General features: G+C 43.1%; 2 protein-coding genes across 5 annotated transcripts in view; one reads left to right on the top strand and one right to left on the bottom strand.

Annotated features, from left to right (window-relative positions):
• ASCC1 (activating signal cointegrator 1 complex subunit 1) overlaps positions 1–8,316 on the bottom strand; it is a 61,428-nt gene extending 53,112 nt beyond the window's left edge. Inside the window, exons 1-4 of one of the 3 annotated variants that reach the window (XM_065407441.1) lie at positions 8,173–8,316; positions 4,506–4,644; positions 3,194–3,293; positions 1,853–1,950 (exon numbers count right to left, since the gene is read on the bottom strand). In XM_065407441.1, the coding sequence (XP_065263513.1) occupies positions 1,853–1,950; positions 3,194–3,293; positions 4,506–4,614 (307 nt within the window). In that variant the 5' untranslated portion in view covers positions 4,615–4,644; positions 8,173–8,316. Of the gene's footprint in view, positions 1–1,852; positions 1,951–2,883; positions 2,958–3,193; positions 3,294–4,505; positions 4,645–8,172 lie in introns of those variants that run through there. The other 2 variants (XM_065407440.1, XM_065407442.1) reach the window with 2 other exon arrangements.
• A 135-nt stretch (positions 8,317–8,451) lies between these two features.
• On the top strand, positions 8,452–23,383 carry ANAPC16 (anaphase promoting complex subunit 16). 2 transcript variants are annotated; one of them, XM_065407455.1, is made up of 5 exons: positions 8,452–8,529; positions 11,443–11,597; positions 21,106–21,180; positions 22,557–22,623; positions 23,050–23,383. In XM_065407455.1, exons 2-5 carry the CDS (start codon positions 11,456–11,458, stop codon positions 23,072–23,074), a joined length of 309 nt encoding a protein of 102 aa, XP_065263527.1. In that variant the 5' UTR covers positions 8,452–8,529; positions 11,443–11,455; the 3' UTR covers positions 23,075–23,383. The 2 variants fall into 2 exon arrangements, with proteins under 2 accessions (XP_065263527.1, XP_065263526.1); XM_065407454.1 differs by having other exon boundaries at positions 22,557–23,383.
• The last annotated feature ends 2,346 nt before the right edge of the window (positions 23,384–25,729 follow it).

Below are 25,729 nucleotides of genomic sequence, written 5' to 3'. Positions count from 1 at the left end.
CCCATGCAGGGCTGGCAGCCCGAGCCCCAGGGAGAGTGGGGCCGGGCAGTTGGGGCTGGCAGCCTGAGCCCTGCCCCCGTCAGCGGGGAGCCGGCAGCACGAACCCCAGCGCTCGGCGCGGGACTGGCAGCCCGAGCCCCAGGAAGAGCGGGGCCAGGCAGTTGGGGCATCCATCACACTGAGGAAATTTAAACTTAAATCCCTGAAAATATTCATTTTTAGGAGGGGGTTCACAAGATTTCACAGTTTAGTGAAAGGGGTTCGCGGACTGTTAAAGTTTGGGAACCACTGAATTAGAGTGAATAAATGAAGACTTGGCACACCACTTCTGAAAGGTTGCCGACCCCTGGACTAGGGACTGAATGGCTAGGCAGCAGCTCTGCAGAAAAGGACCTAGAGGTTACAGTGGACGAGAAGCTGGATACGAGTCAACAGTGTGCCCTTGTTGTCAAGAAGGCTAACGGCATTTTGGGCTGTATAAGTAGGGGCATTGTCAGCAGATGGAGGGATGTGATCGTTCCCCTCTATTTGACATTGGTGAGGCCTCATCTGGAGTACTGTGTCAGTTTTGGGCCCCACACTACAAGAAGGATGTGGAAAAATTGGAAAGAGTCCAGCAGAGGGCAACAAAAATGATTAGGGGGCTACAGCACATGACTTATGAGGAGAGGCTGAGGGAACTGGGATTGTTTAGTCTGCAGAAGAGAAGAATGAGGGGGGATTTGATAGCTGCTTTCAACTACCTGAAAGGGGATTCCAAAGAGGATGGATCTAGACTGTTCTCAGTGGTAGCAGACGACAGAACAAGGAGTAATGGTCTCAAGTTGCAGTGGGCGAGGTTTAGGTTGGATAGTAGGAAAAACTTTTTCACTAGGAGGGTGGTGAAGCACTGGAATGGGTTACCTAGGAAGGTGGTGGAATCTCCTTCCTTAGAAGTTTTTAAGGTCAGGCTTGACAAAGCCCTGTCTGGGATGATTTAGTTGGGGATTGGTCCTGCTTTGAGCAGGGGGTTGGACTAGATGACCTCCTGAGGTCCCTTCCAACCCTGATATTCTATGAAAGCCCTTTTTTTTTTTTTTTTTTTTTACACATTTATGTATATAATTACCGGGACATGTGACACTAATATTATCATAATGCCCATAACATGCTGCAGTGTGTGTCTGCTTCAGACATTCCATTTCTTTTGTAAAAGCCACAAAGTACAGTATATTATGGGCATTATGATGCTCTTTGTCATTATAAAACTAAGTGTAACGGGAGCATACATTACAAACCCACTCATTTTCATTGTGAAGTTCTAGTAACAAGAACAAAAGATGCAAGTTTTATTAGAATACCTCTTTTTTTAAAAAAGACAGCTTTATAATGACCTATGGTGCATTTAAAGAAAATTTATTCCACATGTACATACACATTGAGAGAAGATGCCTTGCTATGTATGTACAACTCCCCATTAATATTGCTGTTAATATAAAAATAATTATTCAAGAACTTACGCCCTAAATCCTGCAGAAACTTACACATACGCTTAACTTTAGACTACTGCTAGGTTTGACTTCAGTGGAACTACCCAGAGGCTTAAAGTAATGAATATGCTTGTGTTAGGAGGATTAGGGTCTTAAATAATACTTTTCATCTACAGATATTAAAGCACTTTACAAAGGTAAGACAGAGAAAACAAGGTAAAAAGAAAAGTTAAGTGACTTGTACAAGGTCACAAGAGTCAGTGATGTGTCAGAGCTGAGAATAGAAGAGCAGTCTCCTGATTCTCAGTCCTGTGCACAAAACACACACCAAAGGTGGAGCGGACAAGAGAGCATTCATTCATCTTGTGCACATTAAAGCTCACCGATTTGTCCTTCCATTCCAGGCTTGGGAATGCTGATGGAAGTTCGAGTCTCTGTTTCCAGTCTCTTCCTGGTTTCTCCTTTTTTCCCAATGATATACCTATAGACATACAAATGCTATACTGTCATGCACAAAAATGTCACTATTTTATTTTTCTAGGCAGGGTTTGGTTGCTTTATTCTTTTCTTTCTTGGGGGTAGAAGGGGGAAACTACCATATCATTCAGCCACCAAAGAGAACATGTAGCAGAGACCTAGAAAACGTGTAGCAAAGGAACACAATTCAGCACAGTCATTTTAACCATCCATACATACTGAAATAAAAAATTGTGTATATAATTGTAATATAACCATTCTTTAAAAATTGGCAAATATTACTGGACAAAGCTGTCATATCAGCTAAATACTTCCAAGCATATGTCTATACTTCTAGCTGGGGTGCAGTTCCCAAGTTGAGGAGGCATATCTGCACTAACTCTGAGGCCTGGTCTACACTAACCCCCAAATTCGAACTAAGGTACGCAACTTCAGCTACGTGAATAACGTAGCTGAAGTCGACATACCTTAGTTCGAACTTACCACGGTTCAGACGCGGTCCACACGCGGCAGGCAGGCTCCCCGTCGACTCCGCGGTACTCCTCTCGCCGAGCTGGAGTACCGCAGTCGACGGCGAGCGCTTCCGGGATCGATTTATCGCGTCCAGACCAGACGCGATAAATCGAACCCGGAACTTCGATTGCCAGCCATCGAACTACCGCGGTAGTGTAGACCTGGCCTGAGCAAGCTAGTGTACTAAAAATGGAGTGCAGCCACAGCAGTGTGAACCCCTCTTACTGTTCACACTATTGTGCCTACACTCCATTTTCAGGGGACGTCTCCTCCAGCTGGGAATCACACCTCCAGTTCAAAGTACGGACATACCCTAAGTGAACATTAAATTATTTCACTTCAAATATTCAATTAGCAAAACACTGCAATCTTGAATGTGCCTTTTCACAAAGTGTTCACAGCTTCCCTTGGCCTGGCTGCTTACCTCAGTCTCTCCCCACATTGTTCCATCTTCCTGGCTTGCTTTCATGTCCTGAAGAACAGATGCTCAAAAAACTGCTATCAGCAAGAAAGCACAAGATACAGTTGCCACCATGGTGAGAGCCAAGTGCCAAATGTGAAACGGATACATTGGAAAGGGATCCACACCCCTTTCCCCCCACACAAATACAGAGCTCTCCACAAAATGGAAATTATTTGAGAAGTCTAGAATCTACAGCTGCCTCTGAGAATCCAACCTCCCTGACAGATTCTTCTGTAAAAGAGGATTCAAATAAAACAACATGTAGGCTCACTTGTAGAGTGGGCTGGGAACCTCCACTGCACACTGGAAACCTCTCTCAGTCTCTTCCACCATGAAGGCATCACAAGGCTCATCTGTAGGATCCCCAGGGCCTATAAAGTAGAAAATCAAACTGTTCTATAAAGGTTGACAGTGTTTTATGTGATGCAACATTCTCACCGGCTTTCTTCTCCCAAGGTTAAATAAAAGAACGAAGTGGCTCCTTCTGTCAGAGTTGCGGCTTTTATTTTACCTTACTACCTGCTCAGAAAAACATCATGACACTACTTTTAAATCTTCCATTCTTGGAGGGTTAAAAAAGTAGCAGTTTCAGCCCGCTACAGAACAGTTTTTCTCTTGGTTGCAATTGCAAAATAGCCCAGTGGCCCAACAGGGTTTTTTTAAAGAATTGTTCTGCCTGTTGAGCGGTAGCCCACTGGCCTTTTGCCCTTTTCAGAGAACTAAGTATCAGAGGATCTAAAGACCCACCTCTCACCCATGGACCACTTAGTCATGTTTGTTTTTCAACCAAACCTGGTTAGCTCAATGTGAGCAGGGGTGGGTTCGGGTGGCAAGAAGCATATTAGAATTTGCCCAGTTCTTTCAATCTTTTCTATTTGAAACAAATGGTGGAAGTTTACCAGATATTCTTGGGCTTTTCTATATTTACAAGGACCCACATAAACATTACCTAATATGGTACACATACAGGTGAGTACACCAAGATAGAAAAGGAACAGTTAGCCATGTAAATAGGTGATATCTTTCAAAATCCACATCAGATGGCCACAAGACGACACCCATTTAAGGGCCAATATCGAAAGGTCCTGAGCATTTCCAAGGAGGTGCTAAATGACCTCAACTCCTATTAACTCTGAGATTAAACTCACTGTGGAAAATACCAAGAACAATGCACGAATAGGGAAAAAATATTCTCTACAAACTCTTAACATTTTTACTGATCATTTTAAATAAAAGATTTTTTTTAAAACACAGATAACATTGTTTTGCTGAATTTTTCAATCAACAAATTAACTGATAGCCAGCAACCCACGTCAAATTCACTATCACCTAAGCCAACACTTTGTAACCAGAATTTACTCTGCTCCTCGGCCAGGACTGCTAGAGAACAATGCAAAGTGTTTCTTCACTCAAAAGACTACATCCCCACTCCTGCAATAAGGGCAGACCCCTGTGCCCACAAGGAGCTCTTCATAGGCTCAGAGCCTGAGTTTGCTAACTCCCTGTAAGTCTTGAATGCTAATTCACCACTTTGCAATATATTATATTAATACTAGATTGGGCCCCTGCATATTAGGTTTTACCTGCATAGAAATCATCCTCTTCTTCATTTGGATAGGACTGTTGTCGAATAATATTTTTCCTATAAATGCGCCCTCCAATCCTTATAAGTGTTGGACGCAGAACTTCCATTGTGCTCTTCCTGCCAATGATGGCACCCTACTGAAATAAAAATAATTCTGCTGACATCTCCCTAGAAATTCTAAATTCCCAGGTTTCCTATATGTACTTTCTAAGAGGTTATCATGGAGGCATCAGTAGAGACTCTGTAGTTAAGGCTGAGTTTTACACTTAAAACAAGGGATTCATCCTTTTTGTTACATATGAATAATACAGCAACAATGTTTCTTCCCCAATATTACAGCACTTTAATTTCTTACTGAAAGACTATTTTCTGAGAATTTACAAGTAGTCTTAATTAGAAACTGAGAAATTTAAGCAAACTTTAAGAAATATAAGTGTAAGAGATTTAGCTCCCAGCACCAGCCTTTTTTTTTTTTTTTGGTCCCTAATGATCAACCACAAACTCTTTGAAATTCCTGTGTCATAATTAAAAACTCACAGAAATGTTGTGCATATACTACACATTTTAAATTATTTTTTAGGATTAGCAGTCAATTTTCCGACATTATTTTTCATAACTGAAATTTTCTCCTTCAGCAGAGGCTGAAAAATACAATAGTCTACCTACAGAGAATTCTGCACAGAACTGCCTTTTTTCAAAAGCACTGCCATTTCCCATTGTTCTCAAAAGGAGCAAAGCCACAGAAGTCTCTCTCTTGCTGTTATCAATGGGCATGTCTCTGCCTCCTCACAGCACAGAAAGCCTCCATCTTCCCTGATGGCCGCTGTGGCATCAAGGTGATTGAGAGCAATAGGAGATGACGGCCATTTTAAAAGAGGACAATTCTTCCTGACAGATAAACTTCTGGTTATGAAAAACAACAACAAAAATGACCTTTGATCCTAAATATCTTTTCAAAAGCAACCCATTGCACCAGATCTACTCAACAGTTTCCCCCTATTTCCTGGCCTAAGTTCTATGTGTGCAAGAGGAAGAGGGAGTTTTGGAGGGCATGAGGAAGAAAGTGATGTGTACATTTTCAGCTGTTTTGCACTACGCTGGCAAAACAAAGCAGCTGCAAACTCAGGTTAACTACGCAAAATACTTTAGCTGTTCTGTGCTGCTCCAGAGTGAGATAAAGCAGCCACTATGTATCTATATCTGGTAAAAGTTCAAAATTAAAAAATATATATTTATGTGTGAAACTGCAGATCTTCAAATCATTAAAAATATTACATGGTAACATACTCTGAGTATCTTACTTAGAGTCCCTGTAGGAAATTTTTAATTTTAAAAAAAAAAAAAAAAAGGGAAATTCCCTGACAAAAAGCTATGTTAAAACAGAGTTAAGATTGAAATACAAATCAAAAATTTTTAGAAATATTGTAATTATCCAAAAGTCAGCCATTATACACCTGGGATAGGAAATTGAGTTAGTTTTAAAAATAAACCTAAATATATGAAGGTATATAAAGAAACAGTTGAGGCACCCAAACTTTAACTTTGGCCTGTCACAGTCTTCACATATAATTAGAACTTATTGAAAACTTGTGTACAGTATAGGCCAGAGGTGGGCAAACTATGGCCCGCGGGCCCCCAAGCTCCTGGCCCCGGACGCTAGCCCCGGCCCCTCCCCCGCTGTACCCCCTCTCCCACAGCCTTAGCTCGCTCGCTCCGCTGCCGCGCAATGCTCTGGGCGGCAGGGCTGTGAGCTCCTGGGGCAGCGCAGCTGCAGAGCCTGGCCTGACCCAGTCTCTGGGCTGCGTGGTGATGGCAACAGCAGCGTGGCCCGGCTTCAGCCGGGTGGCGCGGTTGTAGTGCCGCCAGCCACCAGTGCTCCAGGCAGTACGGTAAGGGGGCACGGAACAGGGGGGGTTGGATAGAGGATAGGGGAGTTCGGGGTGATGGTCAGGGGGCGGGGGTGTGGATAGGGGTCAGGGCAGTCGGGAGGGAACAGGGGGTTGAATGGGGACGGGGGTCCCGGGGGGGGGGGCAGTCGGGGTGTGTGTGGAGGGGGCGGCCAGGGATTCCAGGGGCAGTTAGGGGACAGGGAGAAGGGGTGGTTGGATGGGGCAGGGATCCCGAGGGGGGGGGGGCGTCAGGAATGAGAGGAGGGATTGGATGGGGCAGCAGGCGTCCGGGGGCGGTCAGGGGACAGAGGTGTGTGGATGGGGCAGGGGTCCCGGGGGGGGCCATCAGGGAACAGGGGGGGCTGGATGGGGCAGGAGTCCCGGGGGGTGGCAGATAGGAGGTGGGGGCCAGGCCACGACCCCCTCCCCTAACCGGCCCTCTATACAATTTACAAAACCCAATGCGGCCCTCAGGCCAAAAAGTTTGCCCACCCCAGTATAGGCAAAGATTGAATTTCAAGGATTAATGTTCATTCCCTCCTCCCATTAATCTTCATAACTGAGAGTTTCTCCTTTATCAGAAATGCCCGGAGCAAGTGAAGGACCGACCCCCGAAGTCCCGGACCACCGCCGGATGAGTAAAAATTAAAAAGGCACCTAAGTTAGGTGCTCTTCTTTAGGGCACAGGGCCCTCTTAGGCACGGGGCCCAATTCGGGGAATCGGCCCTGGCAGAAACCTTAACTCTGCATTATGATGACACTGTGAAGGGAAAAAACCTGTCTGTTTAAAAAAAAAAAAAAAAAATCTGTTTAATCTAATCTAGGTCAACAAATATTTTGTCACCAATCTCACAACCTATAATGCTTTCCTTAAAGCTCCAGGTTCTAGAGGTAATTATGTAATAATCTCAGTTTTTATCTAAATAAAAAAAGTAAGTTCCTTCCTAGTTCTTGTGGTTGTAGGGTAAAAGCTTGAAAATGCTAAGCAAGGGCACCCTAAAAGCCCCAAAACCAGAAGACAAAAAAGAACAAAGCTTTTTTACTTTGATGGGTTTTTTTTTTAAAGTCTCATTATTTTAAAGCCAAATTTGTTATATTTGAGTTGAGTTGTGATTTTTTAATATGCGAGGCTGACAAAATTGCATTAGTGCAGGAATCTGTGCTCACAAAACCTGATGCAGGACTGAGGTCTAGATAGGGTGACCAGACAGCAAGTGTGAAAAATCAGCACAGGGGGTTGGGGGTAATAGGAGCCTATATAAGAAAAAGACCCAAAAATCAGGACTGTCCCTATAAAATCGGGACATATTGTCACCCTAGGCCTAGATTATATGCTACAAAGAAGAATGGCAAAACAATAATGGGGTGGCGGGGACATGGCAGAGAAGAAACAGTGGGTTGTGGGCACAGTAACAAGGTTACAGAATAAGGCCCGGCTCCCACAAGATGCAGCGTGTGGAATGACGCCACAGCAGTGCATGGCTGGCTACCCCCATGACGTGTTTGTTGCCTGGGAGCCACTGGCCTGAATCCTACAATGACACCCGTGTCAGGCCCCTTAGGCCTTAATCCCGCACACACTGACAAAGGCGGGGAGCCGCCGGCCTACTCCCGCACGCAGCTACGCGGGGCCCTAGCAGGAGCTTGGCGTTTGTTGGTTTTGCAGAGAGAAGAGGGGAAGCGAAGCGCCCCTCCCACGTGTTGCTTTTGAAGCCTCGCCGTGACGCTCCGGGCCGGCCTGCTGGCGGCACTGCAGCCGCTTCACGCGGCACTCACCTGCATCGGCAGGGGCTGCAGAGCGGGGCAGGGCCTAGAGTGACGGCCCCGTAAGCCCCGGGTGAGGGGCAGCGGCCCTGCCCGTGGGGCGGGCGAGCGGCTCACCGGCACTTAACGGAGACAGGCGCCAACCTACCCCCGGGCGCTGCGGTCCCGGGGCGGGCGGGCCTCCTCCTACCACACACTGGCCTCGCTCAAACTCAAAGCCCCACTAGCTGTTCCAGGCCGGGGGCCCCGCCCGCCAGAGACCCGCAGCGTTGCAGGGGGCGGGGCCGTGCGTGCTCGCGCCCGCCCAGCATGTAGCGCGCACGCGCGCACTCAGGCCGCCTTCGCCACGCCAAGCCGGCCGGGCATCAGGTGAGGCTGCGGGGTGAGGGCCGCCGGAGCGAGGGGGCGATCTGGGCCTGGTCTTAGCCACCTCATCACCGGGGCGCCGTCGGGTAGGGAGGGGTAGGTGGCAGTTTTAGGGGGAGAGCGTTACCCCACCCGACAGTAGCTAGCTGCTACTCAGCGCATGCGTTGTGTTGCTGTAGCTGATCCTGCGCGTGCGCAGTAGCCATTTAGAAACTGCTGCCGCCGATATTCTTCCGGCATGGCCGGGGTGAGCTCGCCTGGGATCCCCCCAGCACGCGCCCGCTCCATCACTAGCGGCGTGGGGGGGGTGAGGCCCCACCTCTCCCACCGTTGTTCCGCCGGCCACGGGGCAGTCTCCCTGGCAACCAGCCCGTTCCACAGCCGCCGCAGGGAGGGCTAGGCTAGGCCCAGCCCCAGTACCGGGACCCGACCCCGCTTCCACCGCGCCCAAGGAACCCGCCCCCCCTAGCGAGTCTAGCCCCCCCTCACCTCCCCCCGGCGGTACTGGTTGAGGGAGGCAGGGAGGGACCCCTCAACCCAGCAGTGGTTGCGCGGAGGCAGATGACCCACAGAAATGCTTGCGGGTGAAGGATGTACAGACACCTGGGCCGAGAGAAAATGAGAAACATCCACTCAGCCATGATGTGGAGGGAAAAGAGACACCAAGCACTGCGCGGGGGCTGCCAAATGTCCACCTAGACCAAGGTCTCTGGCAATCCCTACACACACTACCTTCATCTCCTGGGTGGTTTCCTATTGACCTTCCCTCTTCCACTAATTCACTGACATCATAATCTTCCCACTATGAGAGAGTCCGTTAATGTGCAGTGAGGGATGTCTCTGCCCTAGGGATGCCGGACTCTCTCTAGGAAGAGGAGCTGTGAACGAGGTACGAGTTAGGGGCAGTGCCACCCTCGATCCTCTGTCAAGCTCCCACTGATGTCAAGAGGAGTTTTATGCAAACATTAAACATAGCACAATATAGGTGTAACATTTTAGACAGTAATGTTACCTTGCATTTTCTCTCACCTTGAAGGAGGTTATTTGCCCCAAAATTAGCACCATGGTTGCTGCTTCTCTGTTTTTTACCCCCCTGTCATCTCTTCTCTGTTTTTCTCCCATATGTATTTTCTTCCTCCTGTTTTCTCTCTCTCCCGCTTATCTGCTCTTTGCTCTCTTCCTTTTTTGTACTTTCCCACATTCTCCTTCCCCCATTTTTATGCACCTTTGTTTTTCTCCTGCATCAAAGTTTAAATACAGAGCCTGCTACTATAAATTAGGAGTGGCTAGGTTTGTGGGATCCTAGTTAGTTTCCTTTCCAGGTGCAGATAGACTCAGAAGGAAACTCACTAACCCTCATCAATTTCTTTCTCCTCAAGCTCAGAAGCTCTTTATGCCATATGATTAGGACCCAGATCCTCAAAGTATTTACTCTTCTAACTTCCTAACTGGCCTAAATACCTTTGAGGACCTGGGCTTTCCATGCAACCATGAACAGTTTCTCTTTGTAGCCAGCTTTGTGTTCAAAACATGGAACTGCTGATGAATCAGCATCTATTCCCCAAAAGCTGAGCTGAAATGTAATTTTAAATTGGTATGCAGAGTGGATGATTGCTCCCGCTTTGAGCTTGACATCCAGCTTTCCTGGGTTTCAAGAGGGAAGTTCTGAATTGGTAATGAATAAGGAAGTGAGTGAAGGGATAGAGAATGAGGATGGTATGGGTCCGATAAGGATAATGGGCCAGGCAAGCGAGGAGTCAGTAGCTTTAGGGGAAGAGAGAGAACACAGTTATAACCCAACAGTGTTCATCTTGGGTTCTGTAGCTGTGCTTCTATTGTTCCCATAGTGTAGACATCACCAAAGGAAAATGTAAAGGATGGATGAGAAATTATAGTGGGTAATAAAAACAAAAAACACTTCAGTGTCTAAATGGAAAGGGATAAAGGTCAAATGCCCTATCAAATTATATTTAAGCAGTTCTGTTATGCTGAAAGAATAAGGAAGGTGAGTGTTAAAGGCAGGGTGGGAGGTGTATATGTGAGGAGTTAGTGATCAGATGGCAGACTGCTAAATGGCCAGAAGGATTCCCAACCATTATTATTGTCAAATGCAATTTAAAAACAAAAAGATAAAACACAAAAAGCACATTTAGGAGCAAAGTGCAGCAGAGGAGTCAAGACCCTTTTAAAGACCATAGCATTTCTTCACACAGTGATGTGAGGAGGGTGCAGTCTTGTGGCTCTCTAGAATGTTTTGTGGGTTTTTTGCATAACTGGGGAGTGAGACTTTCTCTTCATGTTTGTGGGTGGTGGAAAAAAGTATCTGCAGAAGGTGAATCAAGTTTAATCTTCTGTACTGAATTAGTTATGCATACTCTGTTCCTACTCGTATTTCCATTTTGCCAAGGCATTTGAGCATTATTTTCTTTTTATTTTGTGTGCCACCAAGTGGTAAAATTGTGAACTGCATTTTGTACTAAAATATATGTAAGAAATCTGGTGTAGTTTGAACATAGCCACAATATGGCCCTCAAATATCAGTTCTTCCTAGGGTGCAGAGCTCCACTTAGAAAATAATATTTACTTTTTCAGTGAAAAAAGATAGCTAATAAAGGCCAGTAGTTCTCAGCCATGCAGTTACTTGTTTTATAATACCATGGTCTAGAATCTTAGCCACTGAACTTGCTCCCTGTGGACCTTACTTGTGATCTATAACGCCCTGCAATCAGACAACCAATGATGCCAAGTATTGTGGTGGACTTGAGATGTGGAAGACTAAGATAGGAATCACCAAACAAATTTTCACCGATGAATGTGAGTCAGTTTGTACCCAGGTCTCTGAAGGCAAAAAGATGTGCTGAGTTAGCAAAAATTAGTTAGAGAAGGAAAAGGTAACATTTTCTCTGTTGCCTTTAGGTTAAAGGGAGAAATGGCAGCCTCCTCTTCATCCTCTTCAGCTGGCGGAGTCAGTGGAAGCTCTGTAACTGGATCTGGATTCAGTGTCTCGGAACTTGCCCCACCACGGAAAGCCCTCTTTACATACCCCAAAGGAGCTGGAGAAATGTTAGAAGGTGATTGCTGTGTTTCACATTTTGCTGTCAATAAACTATTGTTGATACAGTTTATAGAATATATAAAAAGTTAGGATCCTTAATGTCATTTTAGGCACAAAGCAGCCAAAGGATTTAATTGTAAAGGGAAGGAGATCTGGGTAGGCGGATACTAGGTCTATCTCTGCTTTCTGTATATCCCTGCCACCATGTTCTTTCCTTTATTCCTAAAATTATGATAAATTATCTACCCCTATTTATCTCAAACTTTAAAATGGCATAGGATTGTTTTTCCTTCCTATGTTCAAAAAAATTATCTAAACAGTCTGATTTTTAGACCCATAAAAACAAAAATCTCAGACTTCACAGGAAGCATGGCAGCAGTTGGGACAGGAAAGACTGCATCTGACAAAGTGAGAGCATGATTATGTCAGCTTCTTATTGCTAGCTACTTCTTTGGTGTCATAACTGAAAATTACTATAGAGATGACTGATGGGGTTATATTATTCTTTGGCAAATCCTCTTCTATTTAGGTTCATAGGGTCAGATTCATGGCTGTGCCAGCGCAGAAACAGAAGGCAAGGCAGCTTGTGCCTCTAATACTCCGGGACCAAGATGGCCTATTTAGGCCGCAGCATAGACTAGGGTAGCACTGAGGGCTAACTTGCACCCCTGCTCCAGTGGGCTATGCAGTTGTGAAGGTTGCTTCCACCATCCTGTGCCTTCCCGGGCCCCTGTGCCCATGCAGGGGAAAGAGGACTTGCAGAGGTGGCACAAAGTTGGCAGAGCCATGCAGAGGTAGCATACAGGCCCTCTGTGATGGTGGGGCAAATGTGTGCCATATGGCCATTTTGCATCAGCTTACCTTATGCAACAGGGCTGTAGCACAAAGATGGATCTGGCCTATGGGACTCTTTTCAGATTGCTGAATAATGGGCAAATTCATCCCTGCTGTTACTGAAGTCAGTGGAGTTAGAGCACGGATGAACTTGGCCTTACATGTTTCATTTGAGTATCTGAAATGCCATTGCATTTGTCTAAAATCTAATCATAATTTAGATCTAATCATCTAATCTCCAGTTAGATATGAGTGTGTGCTCTTATGATATATGCAGGTTAGAAAACTGCTTCCATTTTCCTAGTGTTGGGCATTTGACCGGTTCAAAAATAATTGGTCAGTTAACCGGTCAAATATTTTAAGGCACTAATTTATTAGAGCAATAACAAAAAAGAGTAAGATTTTATGCTGTCCTATAGGCCTAGCCTTAGATAAATACATATGCCTAATTACAAAAAAGTTACTTACCTGAGTTATTTTAACTCAGAAAAATGCAAAACACAATTAAAGTTCTAAAAAAAGAATAATTACTATTACCTTTTTAGCAATATTATGTTAACATTTAAATGTGAACATTATTCAAGACTGAACAGTTACAAAAGAAAAGAAAAATGAAATTAAGCAGAAATAAACATATAGCAACTATAAAAGAAAAAAAGTCATTTGTAAATGCACCTATGCTAGGTAGGCAACAGGCCAACGCTTCAAGCAGCTTAATGGCTAAGAATCTATTCTCTTTGTGTTGGGTGAGGCAGTTCAATGCCTGTGAATCTTCCTTTCCCTCCCCACTCCCTTATGAGTTAATTTCTGTATGTTTGTCTAGTCAGTTTAGATTGTAAACTAACGGGGCAGGGACTGTGTCTTTTAACCTGTTTAATGTCCTTTGTAAGCTGCAATGTAAATTAATGGCCTAGTATACAAATAAATATATACATACAATGTTTATTTTAAAGATTCGAGCCAACCAGGATGCTCAACTTTCAATTAGTTCACCTTCCCCAACAATGATGAAGATATTTAAGTAGACTTGCTAACAGATGACACCATGATGCAATCCAAAAGATAGGCCACCCCATATATCAGAGTATTCTTGCTGGAATATTTTACAATATTTGACAATGGTAAATAATTTGTGATGTGCTCAGATGAAAGGTTAATGTTCATTATGTTTTAATACATAAAACTGCTCAATTGTCCAGCCCTCCACTTGCCCTGTTGTTTTTTCTATTTGCCTTCTGCCTTTTTCTCCTTACTTTTTAGCTGTAGGATGGAGGAGTGCAAGGGCAGGCAAAAGGGTCCTTCAGTTGATTATGGGAAACACAACATGCCTGTAATTGAAACTCATAGTTTTTAGTTCTGTAGCGCAGGGGTTTTTGTATAGCACAGTGTGTTATGTTCATTAGAATACATGGGTCTCTTCTTGCTCCCATTTAAGTCAATGCCCTATATTTGTACAGCACCACTAATATTGTCAGTTATGGCGCTGATGTGCTCTGCTCTTTCAGTGTAGTTCGAAGGAGCAGTGGCTTGGGTGATCTAAGCATCACCTAAACTCTGTGGAACTACCGGTTAAAATCCAAACAGGGTCAACTCTGGCTTTTGTTTCTCTGAGGTAAATAAACAGATTCCATGCAGTTTACTTGAGGGAGAGGAGGGTCTTTGAGATCTGTCTGCTCTTATTGCACACCATGTAAGAATAGGGGCCATGACTGTGTAAGCCCCGGTGTTCGCCTCAATATCATGGCCAGAATTTCCCCTCCCTTTGCTGTTGTGCAGTGAGCTGTGTGTCAGTTACAGTCCTCTCTACCTTGGAAGTGACTGCGTTTCAGTGGAGCTGTATGTATAATTGTGAATGAAAGGCACTAGATAAATTTAAATCATCACCTAATACTACTTAGGTTAGTTGATGTGCTGGGTACTGATAGCGCTGTAGTAATTACATATTATGCCATATCACTAATTAAGGTTTTTAGACATTAGTCTGTATGCCAGACTTGAAATAATTCTGACTAAAGATTTGTTCACAGAACTTAATGAGCCCTCAAAATAAATTAAAATTATGAAATGCTTCAAGTTACTGACTTGATGGGTGACTGCTTCAGAAGGTCCAGCTAGCAGAACAGAATTTTTGGTATGTAGGCTTAAAGGGCCTAGGTAGGCTGGTAATATCAGTGTTTCATTTGAAAGACATGGTGGGATGCATATATATTAAAATAAAACAATGAACATTAATATCCTTTTATTTGAGCACATCGCTAATACCGTAGAGGGCATTTTAATTGCAAAGGAGGCTTGGAAGATGAGCCAGTATGACAATGGTATTCTGATAATGGTGAACAGTAGATCAGCCTCTGATTCATCCCTTTTAAATAGAACTGGATCCTGGGATGGGATTTTCCAGGACTGGTGGCAAGGTTCTCATACTTAAAAGGCCCCAACCTTCGAAATTTTCTCCCCTTGTTTAGTTTAGGAGCCTTTTAGGATGTGAGGCAAGATATATTTATTTGATATAGCTTTTGGTCGATCTGTTCCTGATAACATGGTGACTAATCTATTTTAAGTGGCAGCAGCAGTTTAATGCTATCCTCATTACAGGATGCTTCATTTAATTTAGGCTTTTAATTTCTTAGATAACATCCCACATGTTCTTTCTTCAAATGGATACAGTTGTTAGTGTGCTGGCTGCATTCTGTGGTGGCCTTTTTTCAAAGAAAGCAGTTAAAATATTCATAAACGTCACCAAATTGTACATCTTTTTCAGGTTTTAGAATTTTTTAAAATAATGTACCCTTGGATTCTCTAAGGGATTTTGGATTTACCGGTAGTACTATCAAGAGCAGATTTAAATAATGTTATTCGTCATATGTTATTGACAACGTATTGCAGACTCCCTTATTTCTAAGATACATGAGTAATTTTAACCTGCATGGAGTTATGATTATTTTTGTGGAAATTACAAGGTATAGAGGGAAGTTAATATATTTGATTTTTTAAACTCTGAGTTAGCCAGGGATTGCCAGAAGATTAGCTAACTTCTACTTAACTTGCTTCCAGTTTAATATTTGCTAAAATCAATTGAAAAAGGAATGATGTATGTTTATGGATTTGTAGCATTTCTGTAAGTACAGCCTAGTTGCTTAAGTGATAGGCTCTGTACAAATGATTAAAAATAAATAAAAGATGTAATGCAGAATAATCACATTCTGCCATATCAGATAAATCAGGTGAAGTCTAAGGATTGCATATACATTAGCCTATGTTTGGTTTCTATTCAGTGTATTGGAAATTCACTTTCCTTGGGCCCTGTTGTTCAGCCTTTATTCAGGCAAAATTCCCAATAGTGACAGTGGGCAAGGCTTAAAAACTCCACTCTTCTGTTGAGCAGAGTGAAAGATGCTGTCAGGGCCGGCCTTTGGAGTGGTTCGGTCTCGGGAGGGATTTGGGTCTGGTTCAGTTCAGGGGGTTCAGTCTGGGGAGGGATGTGGGTCTGGTTCAGTTTGGTCTGGGGAGGGATGTGGGTCTGGTCCGATCTGGAGGGTTGGCCTGGTCTTTTGGGGACGCAGCTTGTCCTGATCCTAGTCTCTGTGCCTCTCTGCCTGGGGGAAAGGACTAGCAAAACTAGTATGAATAATGACACTAAATAAAATGTAATTTTTTTTTCATATTTTTTATTTTTAATATGTTTTAAATAGTTTTTAAATTTGCCCCAATTTCATATAAAAATTTAATTCAAGCCCTGGTAGTTCATATGAGAAATGTGAAGGATGAGATAGTGTGATGGTTCCCTTTTAGTAGGAGCAGCACATGGCTGGTGTTTTGGCCAGCTTTGGCTTTTGTTAGCTGTTTTTACCCACATGCACACTCTCACACACAGTCTTCCTCATATAGTGTACACACTCTCTCTCTCTCTCTCTCTCTCTCTCTCCCTCCAGGTCCCTTTCCTCACCTGGGCTGTGCTGTGAGGTATCAGGAGCTGCTGCTCTTGTGCCCTCTCCTTATGCAGCCCAGGTGGGGAAAATGGCCTGGATCCAGGGAGCCCTGATGTTGCTCCTGACTCCCTCCCTCCCAGCCCCCTTGGGGTGTGTGGGGCAGAGGAGCAGCAGTCAAGGGGTGGGGGAGCGAGCAGCAATGCCAGCTGCTTCGTGCATCCAGGTCAGTTTCCCCACATTGGTGCAGAAGGGGGATGCAGGAGTTAGGAGTGAAGGGAATGCAGGGATTAGGGGTGCAGGAGGGGGAGCAGGCCTTTGGGGCAAAGGGAGGCAGGAGAGCCTGGGGAGCCCATGGGAGCCAGGGGCACCAAAATGCAAATTTGCCCAGGGTGCCATTTTCACTAAGGCCGGCCCTGGATACTGTACTACCACTAACCCTGCAATTTAAAAGAATAAGATAGTGTATTCATCTTTCTATTAATATACTTAGCACATTTCCTATAACTTTGTTAGACTTCCTTCTCTTTCCTGGTTTCACTCCCCTGTCCCTGTCATGGATCCTTGTGTTGTCTTCAGTGTCCATTTCTTCATTTCTTTGTCTCCTTTCACCATATTGTGTTTTCTCTCTCTTCCCCTATATTGTTGGTCTTCTCTCCAAGCTCTCTCATTATGTTTATTCAATCAAGCTTTCCGGCCTGCTCCACTTATTTCCGCTCACTTCTATCCAATCACACACAAAGCTAGAAAAGTTTTTATCAGACACCTAGTAAACAGAACTAAACCACTAGCCAAAGACTGATATGAAAGATGAGGGGCCCTACTGTCTAGGGGCAAGGCCCAGGTAAGAAGCCAACTTCTCTCCACTACTGCTGCTCAGATAGTGGAGGATCCTGGGACTTCTAAAATGGTGCTGCCCCTACACTTTGGTTAAATCTTTAGGCCAGGTCTACACTACCGCGGTAGTTCGACGGCTGGCAATCGAAGTTCCGGGTTCGATTTATCGCGTCTGGTCTGGACGCGATAAATCGATCCCGGAAGCGCTCGCCGTCGACTGCGGTACTCCAGTTCGGCGAGAGGAGTACCGCGGAGTCGACGGGGAGCCTGCCTGCCGCGTGTGGACCGCGTCTGAACCGCGGTAAGTTCGAACTAAGGTATGTCGACTTCAGCTACGTTATTCACGTAGCTGAAGTTGCGTACCTTAGTTCGAATTTGGGGGTTAGTGTAGACCAGGCCTTAGTATCATCCAGTAGCTTGGAGGTGTCTAATAAATTGGATCCTTTCCTTTCCCCCCTCCACCACTGGTTGCTGGAAGGGAGGAGCATTTTATTTCTGTTCCACCCGAGTGACCTGGATGCTATGGAAGTGGATGGACCTTTACCAGCCTATTCTTCCCCGACCTCCTGGCTGCTGCAGTGGGGAGCTACACTACTCTATGCCAGTGTTCTCAATGACCGGTCCGTGGACTAGCACCGGTCCCTGAGATCTACCTGACATGGTTTAGGAAGGCAGTAAGCCAGTCCCTGGTATCAAAAAGGTTGAGAAACACTGCTCTATGCCACCTTGAGGTTGGTTTTTAGTTCTTACTCACTGCATTGATCTATCGCCTGTCTCTGCTGTTGCCCAGTTTCTCAAGCAACAGCAGAGTGAAAATGAACTGCTAATCTGTTTTACTGCCACCCACTGGGTTCTGAATAGCTGCAATGAGGCCGAAAAGACTTAGTTTTCATTGTGCTGCAGCTTGACAAAGCTTCATGCAGTGGCAGAGGCACTTGAGTCATCTGCAGATAAGACATCTGGCTTTCTGCTGTCCCAGGGCAAGTGGATTTTTCAGGCCATGGGAAAGGGAGTTTTGCATGAAACGGGAAGGAGGAAAATAGGATTTCTGAATATTAAGTGACATGCAAAATTGAAGACTATTATTAATCTTTATTAGAGATTTTGCTAGAAATCTGCATGTGGCAACTTCTGACTCTTTTCCTTGTGGGATGAACTGAAAGAAATAAAATGAAGGTCACACCCAGAATTATGTATTTGATAGGTATGATACCTTTGAAAGTATCTCCTGTCATGTTCACACAACTAAATAAGTTTGTTAAAATTAACTGTAGACTGTGTCTGATGATGTAGACAATCCCTCATCAATATTTAAGAACCAGGGTAAAATGCTTTTTCCTAACGTCTTTATTATTAGCTCCCATTGTCAGAAGAGACTCTTCTAGAATTATTACATACTTATTAGGTTGAGGACTAAGTTCAACCTGGCTTTTCCATCTGGTAATGTATAGGTCACTTCCAGTTTGGAGCATCTCCATCCTTTTTAAGAGGAATCAGATTTAACATTAGTTTATTGTAAAGAGTTTGCTAAATGTGATATGGAAAGTTCCAGCCTGTTCATGTCCTCGAGAATCTAGACTTAGGAGAACTCAGTACAGACAATTCTGTGATAATACAAGTATTATAGATTGCAATAAGGTTTCTGCTATTTGTGGTGTCACATTCTGGGATTTCTTCAGTGAACCATGAAGTACCAAGTAGGCCTGGGGAAGGGGGAATAATTGCAAAAGGTCAGTGAAAGCTGATTTCTGAGCTGAATGCCTCCCACAGCCTGGCTACTAGGGATATTTCAGCATGGAAATCTGTACTTAACTTGTCAGATTTAGTTAGCAGCTCATTTTTAAAACTGGTACTGAAGTACTACGTTACATGCAATAAGACATGACAAGATAGTGAAGGACATTAATAAATTGATATATTTTAATGCTTGGCCATCTTAGTTGATGCACAAGAACATAGCCTGGCAGAAGAAAGATGTCTTTTCTTTGGAGGACTCTGTCCTTTGGGTTTAAAGTTCATTTAGCAAAGAATGTGTATAAATGTCTTAACTGTATTATTTATCCTAATAGACACACATATTAGCGCTCAGTCTGTGTAAGAGCTTCTCTCTTTGTGCTAATGGAGAGCTGGAGTGATCCATAGAATTGTAACTCCTTTGCCCTTAGTTTTTTAGAATGATATTTTGCACACACAAAATGAAATTATTTTAAATGGGTTGTGTATAGAATAATAAATGCTGGAAGTATCACTTAACCTTATAGTGGATTACAATTTCATGGTTATCTATTGTTCCATATATTCAGTAATCTGTCTGTGGCATCAGATGTACTCTTTTCTACCTCAGAACTTCAAGATAATTAGATTTTATCATCCTTAAGGAAGTAGCTATGTATTATAGCCCTTTCAGTTGCTGAACAAAACATTTTAAAGTGATGGAAACTGGAAGCCCTGCCTACAGGTGCAGAATCAGTTAATGTAAGAATAAACCATGATGTTGATAGAGCAAGGCTTACATACAAATGAGGCAATAACTATTGTTTTCCCTGAGAAGACCTTTTATATTAGGTAATAATGCACAGTCGGGGGTTGAGAAAAGGTGGTACTAAAGAGTTTAAGACACTCTTACGAGTTGTTGTGTACTCTAAACTCTAGTTGACAGCAGTGGGGCTCTGTACTTTGCAGGATCAGGCCCAGGTTTTTTCCTCCAATGTAGGTATCCCTTTTATAATTTATTGAGTCTATATTTGCATTTAGCAAATATAATATGGTCTATATGTAATGGATAGGCTGATGGACCATAGCTTGCTTTAAGGTTTGTATTTTTTTTTTTTTAAGTACAGATTGTGTCAAGTACTACGTCTCTCTAGAGCATGGACTCCTTTCATTGTGCTTTCTATATGACAAAAGTGCACATGACTGGCTGAGATGTGGCACCCTGTAGTGCTAATATGAATTATCAGCTAAAGAGAGAGACAGCGGCCTCTTCCCTTTTCATTCAGGCAGGGATTGAGATGCCTTCCACAAACCATTTGTGCTAAACATTTGTTTTTATATTGCACTGCCCTCAGCCAAGGAGTAATTCACAATTACGAACACGTGTCAGTCACCCTACAACTTCCCAAAAAGCCATTCACAGCTGAGTTTCTACAGTGTCTTCAATTATCATTCTCCTACCATTTTTCAGGACACTGTCAGGCACGGACACAGTGCTTGGTCCTGTAATTGCGTTGCAGAACATTTAAATCTTAATTGAAATCGCAGCGCTTCTGTTACACTTTCAATAAACCAATGTAGTTTTGTTTTAAGGGTGAAATTTTATGTCATTTTGTATTTGGACAGGCAAATTGTCATTTGTCATACAAAGGCTACTCAACTAATTTTTAGCTATATTTTCAGAAATATAGGGAAAACTTGAGCTTTATGGAGCACCTTTCAAACTATATCTGCAAAGACTTCCTAAAGATGAGTTAGATCTTAAGACCCATGACTGTGTGGGCAAATGCAACAACTTTTATGAACTCAGCAATAGTTCTCAGGCTGTAGATTATTCAAGTTTGTTTTATTAAGGAAAAGATTGTTGGCACAGAGACCAAGATTTTCTTTTAATCAAAATGCCATAGCATCTTTCATATCCATCTCGACAGCAACCATCAGAAGCAGGCAAAAGGGGTACCGTGATACCAAACAGTGCAGCAGTACACCCACTCGGTGCTCCATTTCCGTGTCAGCACTGGGTGTAAGTCAAAGCCCTGGTGTGGGACTTCAACCCACGGCTTCCTAGCCAAGAGTGCTGCACATTACCAGAATAGGACAAAGTGTCTAAAGTAGGTGAGCAGAGGAAAAGCACATTCTGAACATAAAAATTATAGAAAGCTTCTCAGTCATAGAACTTAGGAAAGATTAAATCACTCTCTCTTCCGTTTACAGATGGCTCCGAAAGATTCCTTTGTGAATCCGTTTTCAGCTATCAGGTTGCCTCTACATTAAAGCAAGTGAAACATGGTAAGCACTCAAGTATTGTATGTTTTGTGAGCATGTGTATAAATTTACTAAGGAAGCTGCAGGAGGATATAGCAAAGGCCAACATACTGTGCCGTGAACCACAAAAAGCAGAATGGCTATTTAAATTAACTTCCTGAATTAGCACTAAGTGAGGCTATTGTTAGGTCCTTTTTCAAACGTGATGCAAATATTGAATTAAATTCACACAATGTGGGGGTGGGAGCAGAGACTTTCTAACCTCATTTTTCCATTGCTCTGTGCTGTACTGTATATACACAAGTGGTGAGGTCTGAACAGTGGGCAGAGAGTGGGAACCTTACAAATTCTAATCTTGTCTGTAATAGAGACTCACTTAAGCATGTCTACCCTGCAGTTAAACACCTGTGCTGGCCTGTGTCAGCTGAATCAGGTTTGCAGGGCTTGGGCTGAGGGGCTGTAAAATTGTGGTGTAAATATTCAGGCTCGGGCTGGAGCCCAAGCTCTGGGACCCCCTGAGGGGGGAGGTCCCAGGCTCCAGCTGAAGCATTTACACTGCAACGCCTTTCCCCATACCAGGCTCCCCTGATTTCTCCCCCCTGCCAAAGGTTGTGTGTGTTCCTTATTCCCCATGTCAGGGACTTTGTGTGTACCTCCATACTCCCCGTTATTATTGGTGTGGGAGATAAGTCATTCACAGTGTCAACATGTTAAAGTCTATTGGGAGCATGATCAGAGATGAAATGGGATACTATTATGCTGGAGGCCATTAATGGGTTCCATCTAGCAATTGTTTGATCTATAGAAGAGGTACTAAAATCTGTGGTTGTGCTAATCAGATGGCAGGGTCTCCAGGTGTCCCCTCATTTCTCCCCTAGATCAGTAGGGTGCTGGCCATTGATGCCTAGAACATTCTCTGGAATTGATCGGCTGCAAGGTTCAAACATTATGTTATACACATACAGAGAAATACCACTGAGTTGCGTTTAAGGCCTCCAGTTATTTATGCTAAAGAAAATAGCCCCACATTGTTTTCAGCTTCTTACACTAAGAAGTTTGTGTTTCCCTCTTGTGGTCTTTGATCCACATTAGTGCCTCAGTATGTTCAGGGAGCTGCAGATACATCTCCTGTCCCACACTGGACATATATTTTTTAGTCCTTAAAGAAGGTTAATGAAGTCTGTTCTCTTGTATGATCTGATAAAGTCTTTGCTTCTATAGGGAAAATATCAATACATTTTTTTTTTTAATGTTCAGACTAGTCTGACACAGTGGAGCAAAACTGTTTTCCAACGCCTGGATTATTAGGGAAGGACATCCCTGCTCCAAAGGATAATACATCTAATTAAAATATTTAAGTGAAATGTTATTGCAAATGTTTATCTTTGGACTTCTTGTAGATCAACAAGTTGCTCGGATGGAAAAACTAGCTGGTTTAGTGGAAGAACTGGAAGCAGATGAGTGGAGGTACAAGCCCATAGAGCAGCTGCTGGGGTTCACTCCATCCTCAGGCTGAAAGCTTTGGGATCACTGCTGTTGAAAGACAACACAAATATACAACACTCAGGATTGATTTTTAAATATGCTGCCATTTATCAGTGTGTTCCCAGCTGCATCATGTTTTTTAAATCCACACCAGGTGGCTCTGTAATAGTATCCAGTAAGTTGCAACCACCAAACTGTAAATCCTTTTAGTCTTCTGCAGGGTAGACATTTGGTAATAATTCAGCAGGGCCTGGTTTCTTTACCTTATGAAATACAATAAGTTTTAAAGGCTTGGAGAATAACCTGTTTGTTTAAAGGGGAAGGGAAGGTTATTTTAAAAAACCCAATCATTTATACTCACAATGGAGTGTACGTGCCTGAACTGACCAGGTAATATCAATCATTCAGGACCTGGATACCTTTGCTGTTTTGAGTCCAAATCCTGGAGGGCAAAAGCACAAGGCACTGAATGGAAAGAAGATTCTTTTTGAAGATGAATGTGATAAACTGTGCAGGGTCAACTGAAGGGGAAAATGTTAACCGATTTCTATATTTAGATCTCCTTGTTTTTGCTGAGTCTTTTCTCTCTGCTGGCATGTTTCTTTTTTGACTGTACACAGAATATTAGGAGAAGGGAACTGTGGTTTAATGCAGAGGCAGTGACTCAAGACACTGAAATCTGCTCTCACTTTACCATAATGTATAAAACTGTTCTATGGCCAATAAATTTCAAGAGTTTGAAGTCTGTTTCTTTAACTTTTCTAAGGCTTGGGAACATGAGGAAACGAAATCAATTGTTTTGTGGACAAGATGGGATGTTATGGAGCAACAGAGGCAGCTCCATAGTTATAATGGCAATCTACCTCCAAACTTAAACCCAATTTAAAAAAAAAAATCGCCCAAAAGAAACCAAGTCCCCCTTGCCTTACTCTGGCCATCCTTTTAAAATGTGCCAAAAATAATCAAAAATGCAAAGCAATATTACTAGGTTATAAAATTCCATCTCCTATTCAAGGAATCCATTTCTAATATAGTGTAACAGTAATATACAATATTACTCAGTTATGTGCTACACACTATAGTTAATACACAGTTTCTACATACTCAGAAAACCTACATCATGTCATGTGCTGATACATTTCATATCAAACAGATTATGAATATAATATCTTAGTACTTACATTTCCCCCAGAAAAATGTATCTCATGTATCTGAATCTCACAACACCCCTGGAAAGAAGGATAGTAATATCTGTCACAGTTCAAGGCAACTGCACCTGTATCCTCCTCTATGGGACAGGAAGGGCACCCACTCTCAAGCTTCCAGCTCCCCTGGCCATCACCTCTCGAGGCCTGCTTGCTTGCTTTCTCTTCAGAGACTGATAGAGTAATTATGGTAACTTGTTGACACAGTAATTCCTATACAAGCCCTACAGTGTAAACATATTAAAACAATAAAAGAACCTACACCCATGCTAATAAGCTTATGAGAGATCCCTTCAATATGGGCTCCAGCCCGTGAGTCCTTCAAACCCCTCGCAAAGGGGTCATAAGTTAATAGCAACCTCACCTCTGAACTAGCACCTAGCCTTATGAGCCATGGTAGGTTAAGTCCTTCCAACTATTCCCTAAGGACTGGGGTCTTCCGTGGACCAGTGGTCCTGTCCGTTTGCTGGATCAGGAAGAAGGTCCTGAGCTTGTTTAAAACCAGGCTATTTATCCAAAAATCCTCTCTCTCTGTGTTGGTCCCTAGATAATCCAGTTTAAACTAGTTATGTGAGCCTCTCCAGGAAGGTGGCTTCAAAGGGCTGGTAACCAGAGGAATATTAACATACCCCAAGTTACATACAATCTCCCAATAACACAAACAACTGCATTTTAATACGATGGTTCCCAAAGGCATTGATCTTAATTCAGTAATGATTATTTTAATTCCATAAGGTTTGTCCAGGATATTGCAGAGTAGTTTTATATCCTGTCACAGTATCATCTCCATTTTACAGATGGGGAACTGAGGCACAGAGAAATCAAGCCTAAGCTCCACATGGAAGCCTGTGGCAGATCAGAGATCTGAACCCAGGTGTCCCAAATCCTAAGATGACACACTAATCACTGGACCATTTTTCCTCAGCACATCACACCACCAGAACTTACAAAACTCTGACATAAGTGTATGGTAACCTGAGTCTATTGCTTTTGAAATATGTATTACACCAGTGGTAGGCAACCTATGGCACACATGCCAAAGGTGGCAAGCGAGCTGCTTTTCAGTGGCAATCACACTGCCAGGGTCCCGGCCACCAGTCCGGGGGGCTCTGCATTTTAATTTAATTTTAAGTGAAGCTTCTTAAACATTTTAAAAACCTTATTTACTTTACATACAACAATAGTTTAGTTATATATTATAGACTTATAGAAAGAGATCTTCTAAAAATGTTTAAATGTATGACTGGCACGCGAAACCTTAAATTAGAGTGAATAAATGAAGACTCGGCACACCACTTCTGAAAGGTTACCGACCCCTGTATTACACTTTGATTCAACACTATAAAAAATTATCCTATTCACCTACCAACATTTCCATTACAGAACAAAAACGAGTGCAAACTGATAGTGACAGATGAAGTATTAAATTATGCCATCAAATCTCTGGCTGCAACCTAACGCTGATTGGATTCAATCCCTAATCCTAAACCTACAAGCTCCCATTGGATTCAATCCCTAATCCTAAACCTACAAGCTCCCAGCACCAACTTCTTTGTCTATCTAATTACTACCTATCCAACATGTTCATTACCTGTTTCAAACGGTGTTTGTTATGCTTTGTGTTATGTTTGCAATTTAATTTTAAGTTGGTAGTTGGCTCTTAAATGAGGGTATATAGTCTAATATTTGGTCTTAAAACATTCATTATTAAGCCTCACAACAAACCTACAAGGTAACTGTTATCTCTGTTTTACAGATAAGTAAGTTGAGGCCAACATTTTCAGAAATGGTCACTCAGTGCTTCCTTTGTGGGTGGCAAACTGGAGACACCTTGTGCCTGATCATCAAATATGTTGAATGCCAGCAGCTCCTATTGACTCCAG

This window comes from Emys orbicularis, chromosome 7 (genome assembly GCF_028017835.1).
Source record: "Emys orbicularis isolate rEmyOrb1 chromosome 7, rEmyOrb1.hap1, whole genome shotgun sequence".
Taxonomy (NCBI): Eukaryota; Metazoa; Chordata; order Testudines; family Emydidae; genus Emys; species Emys orbicularis.
The sequence above is the reverse complement of the archived record's forward strand: the minus strand, read 5'-3'. Positions and strand labels throughout refer to the sequence as shown.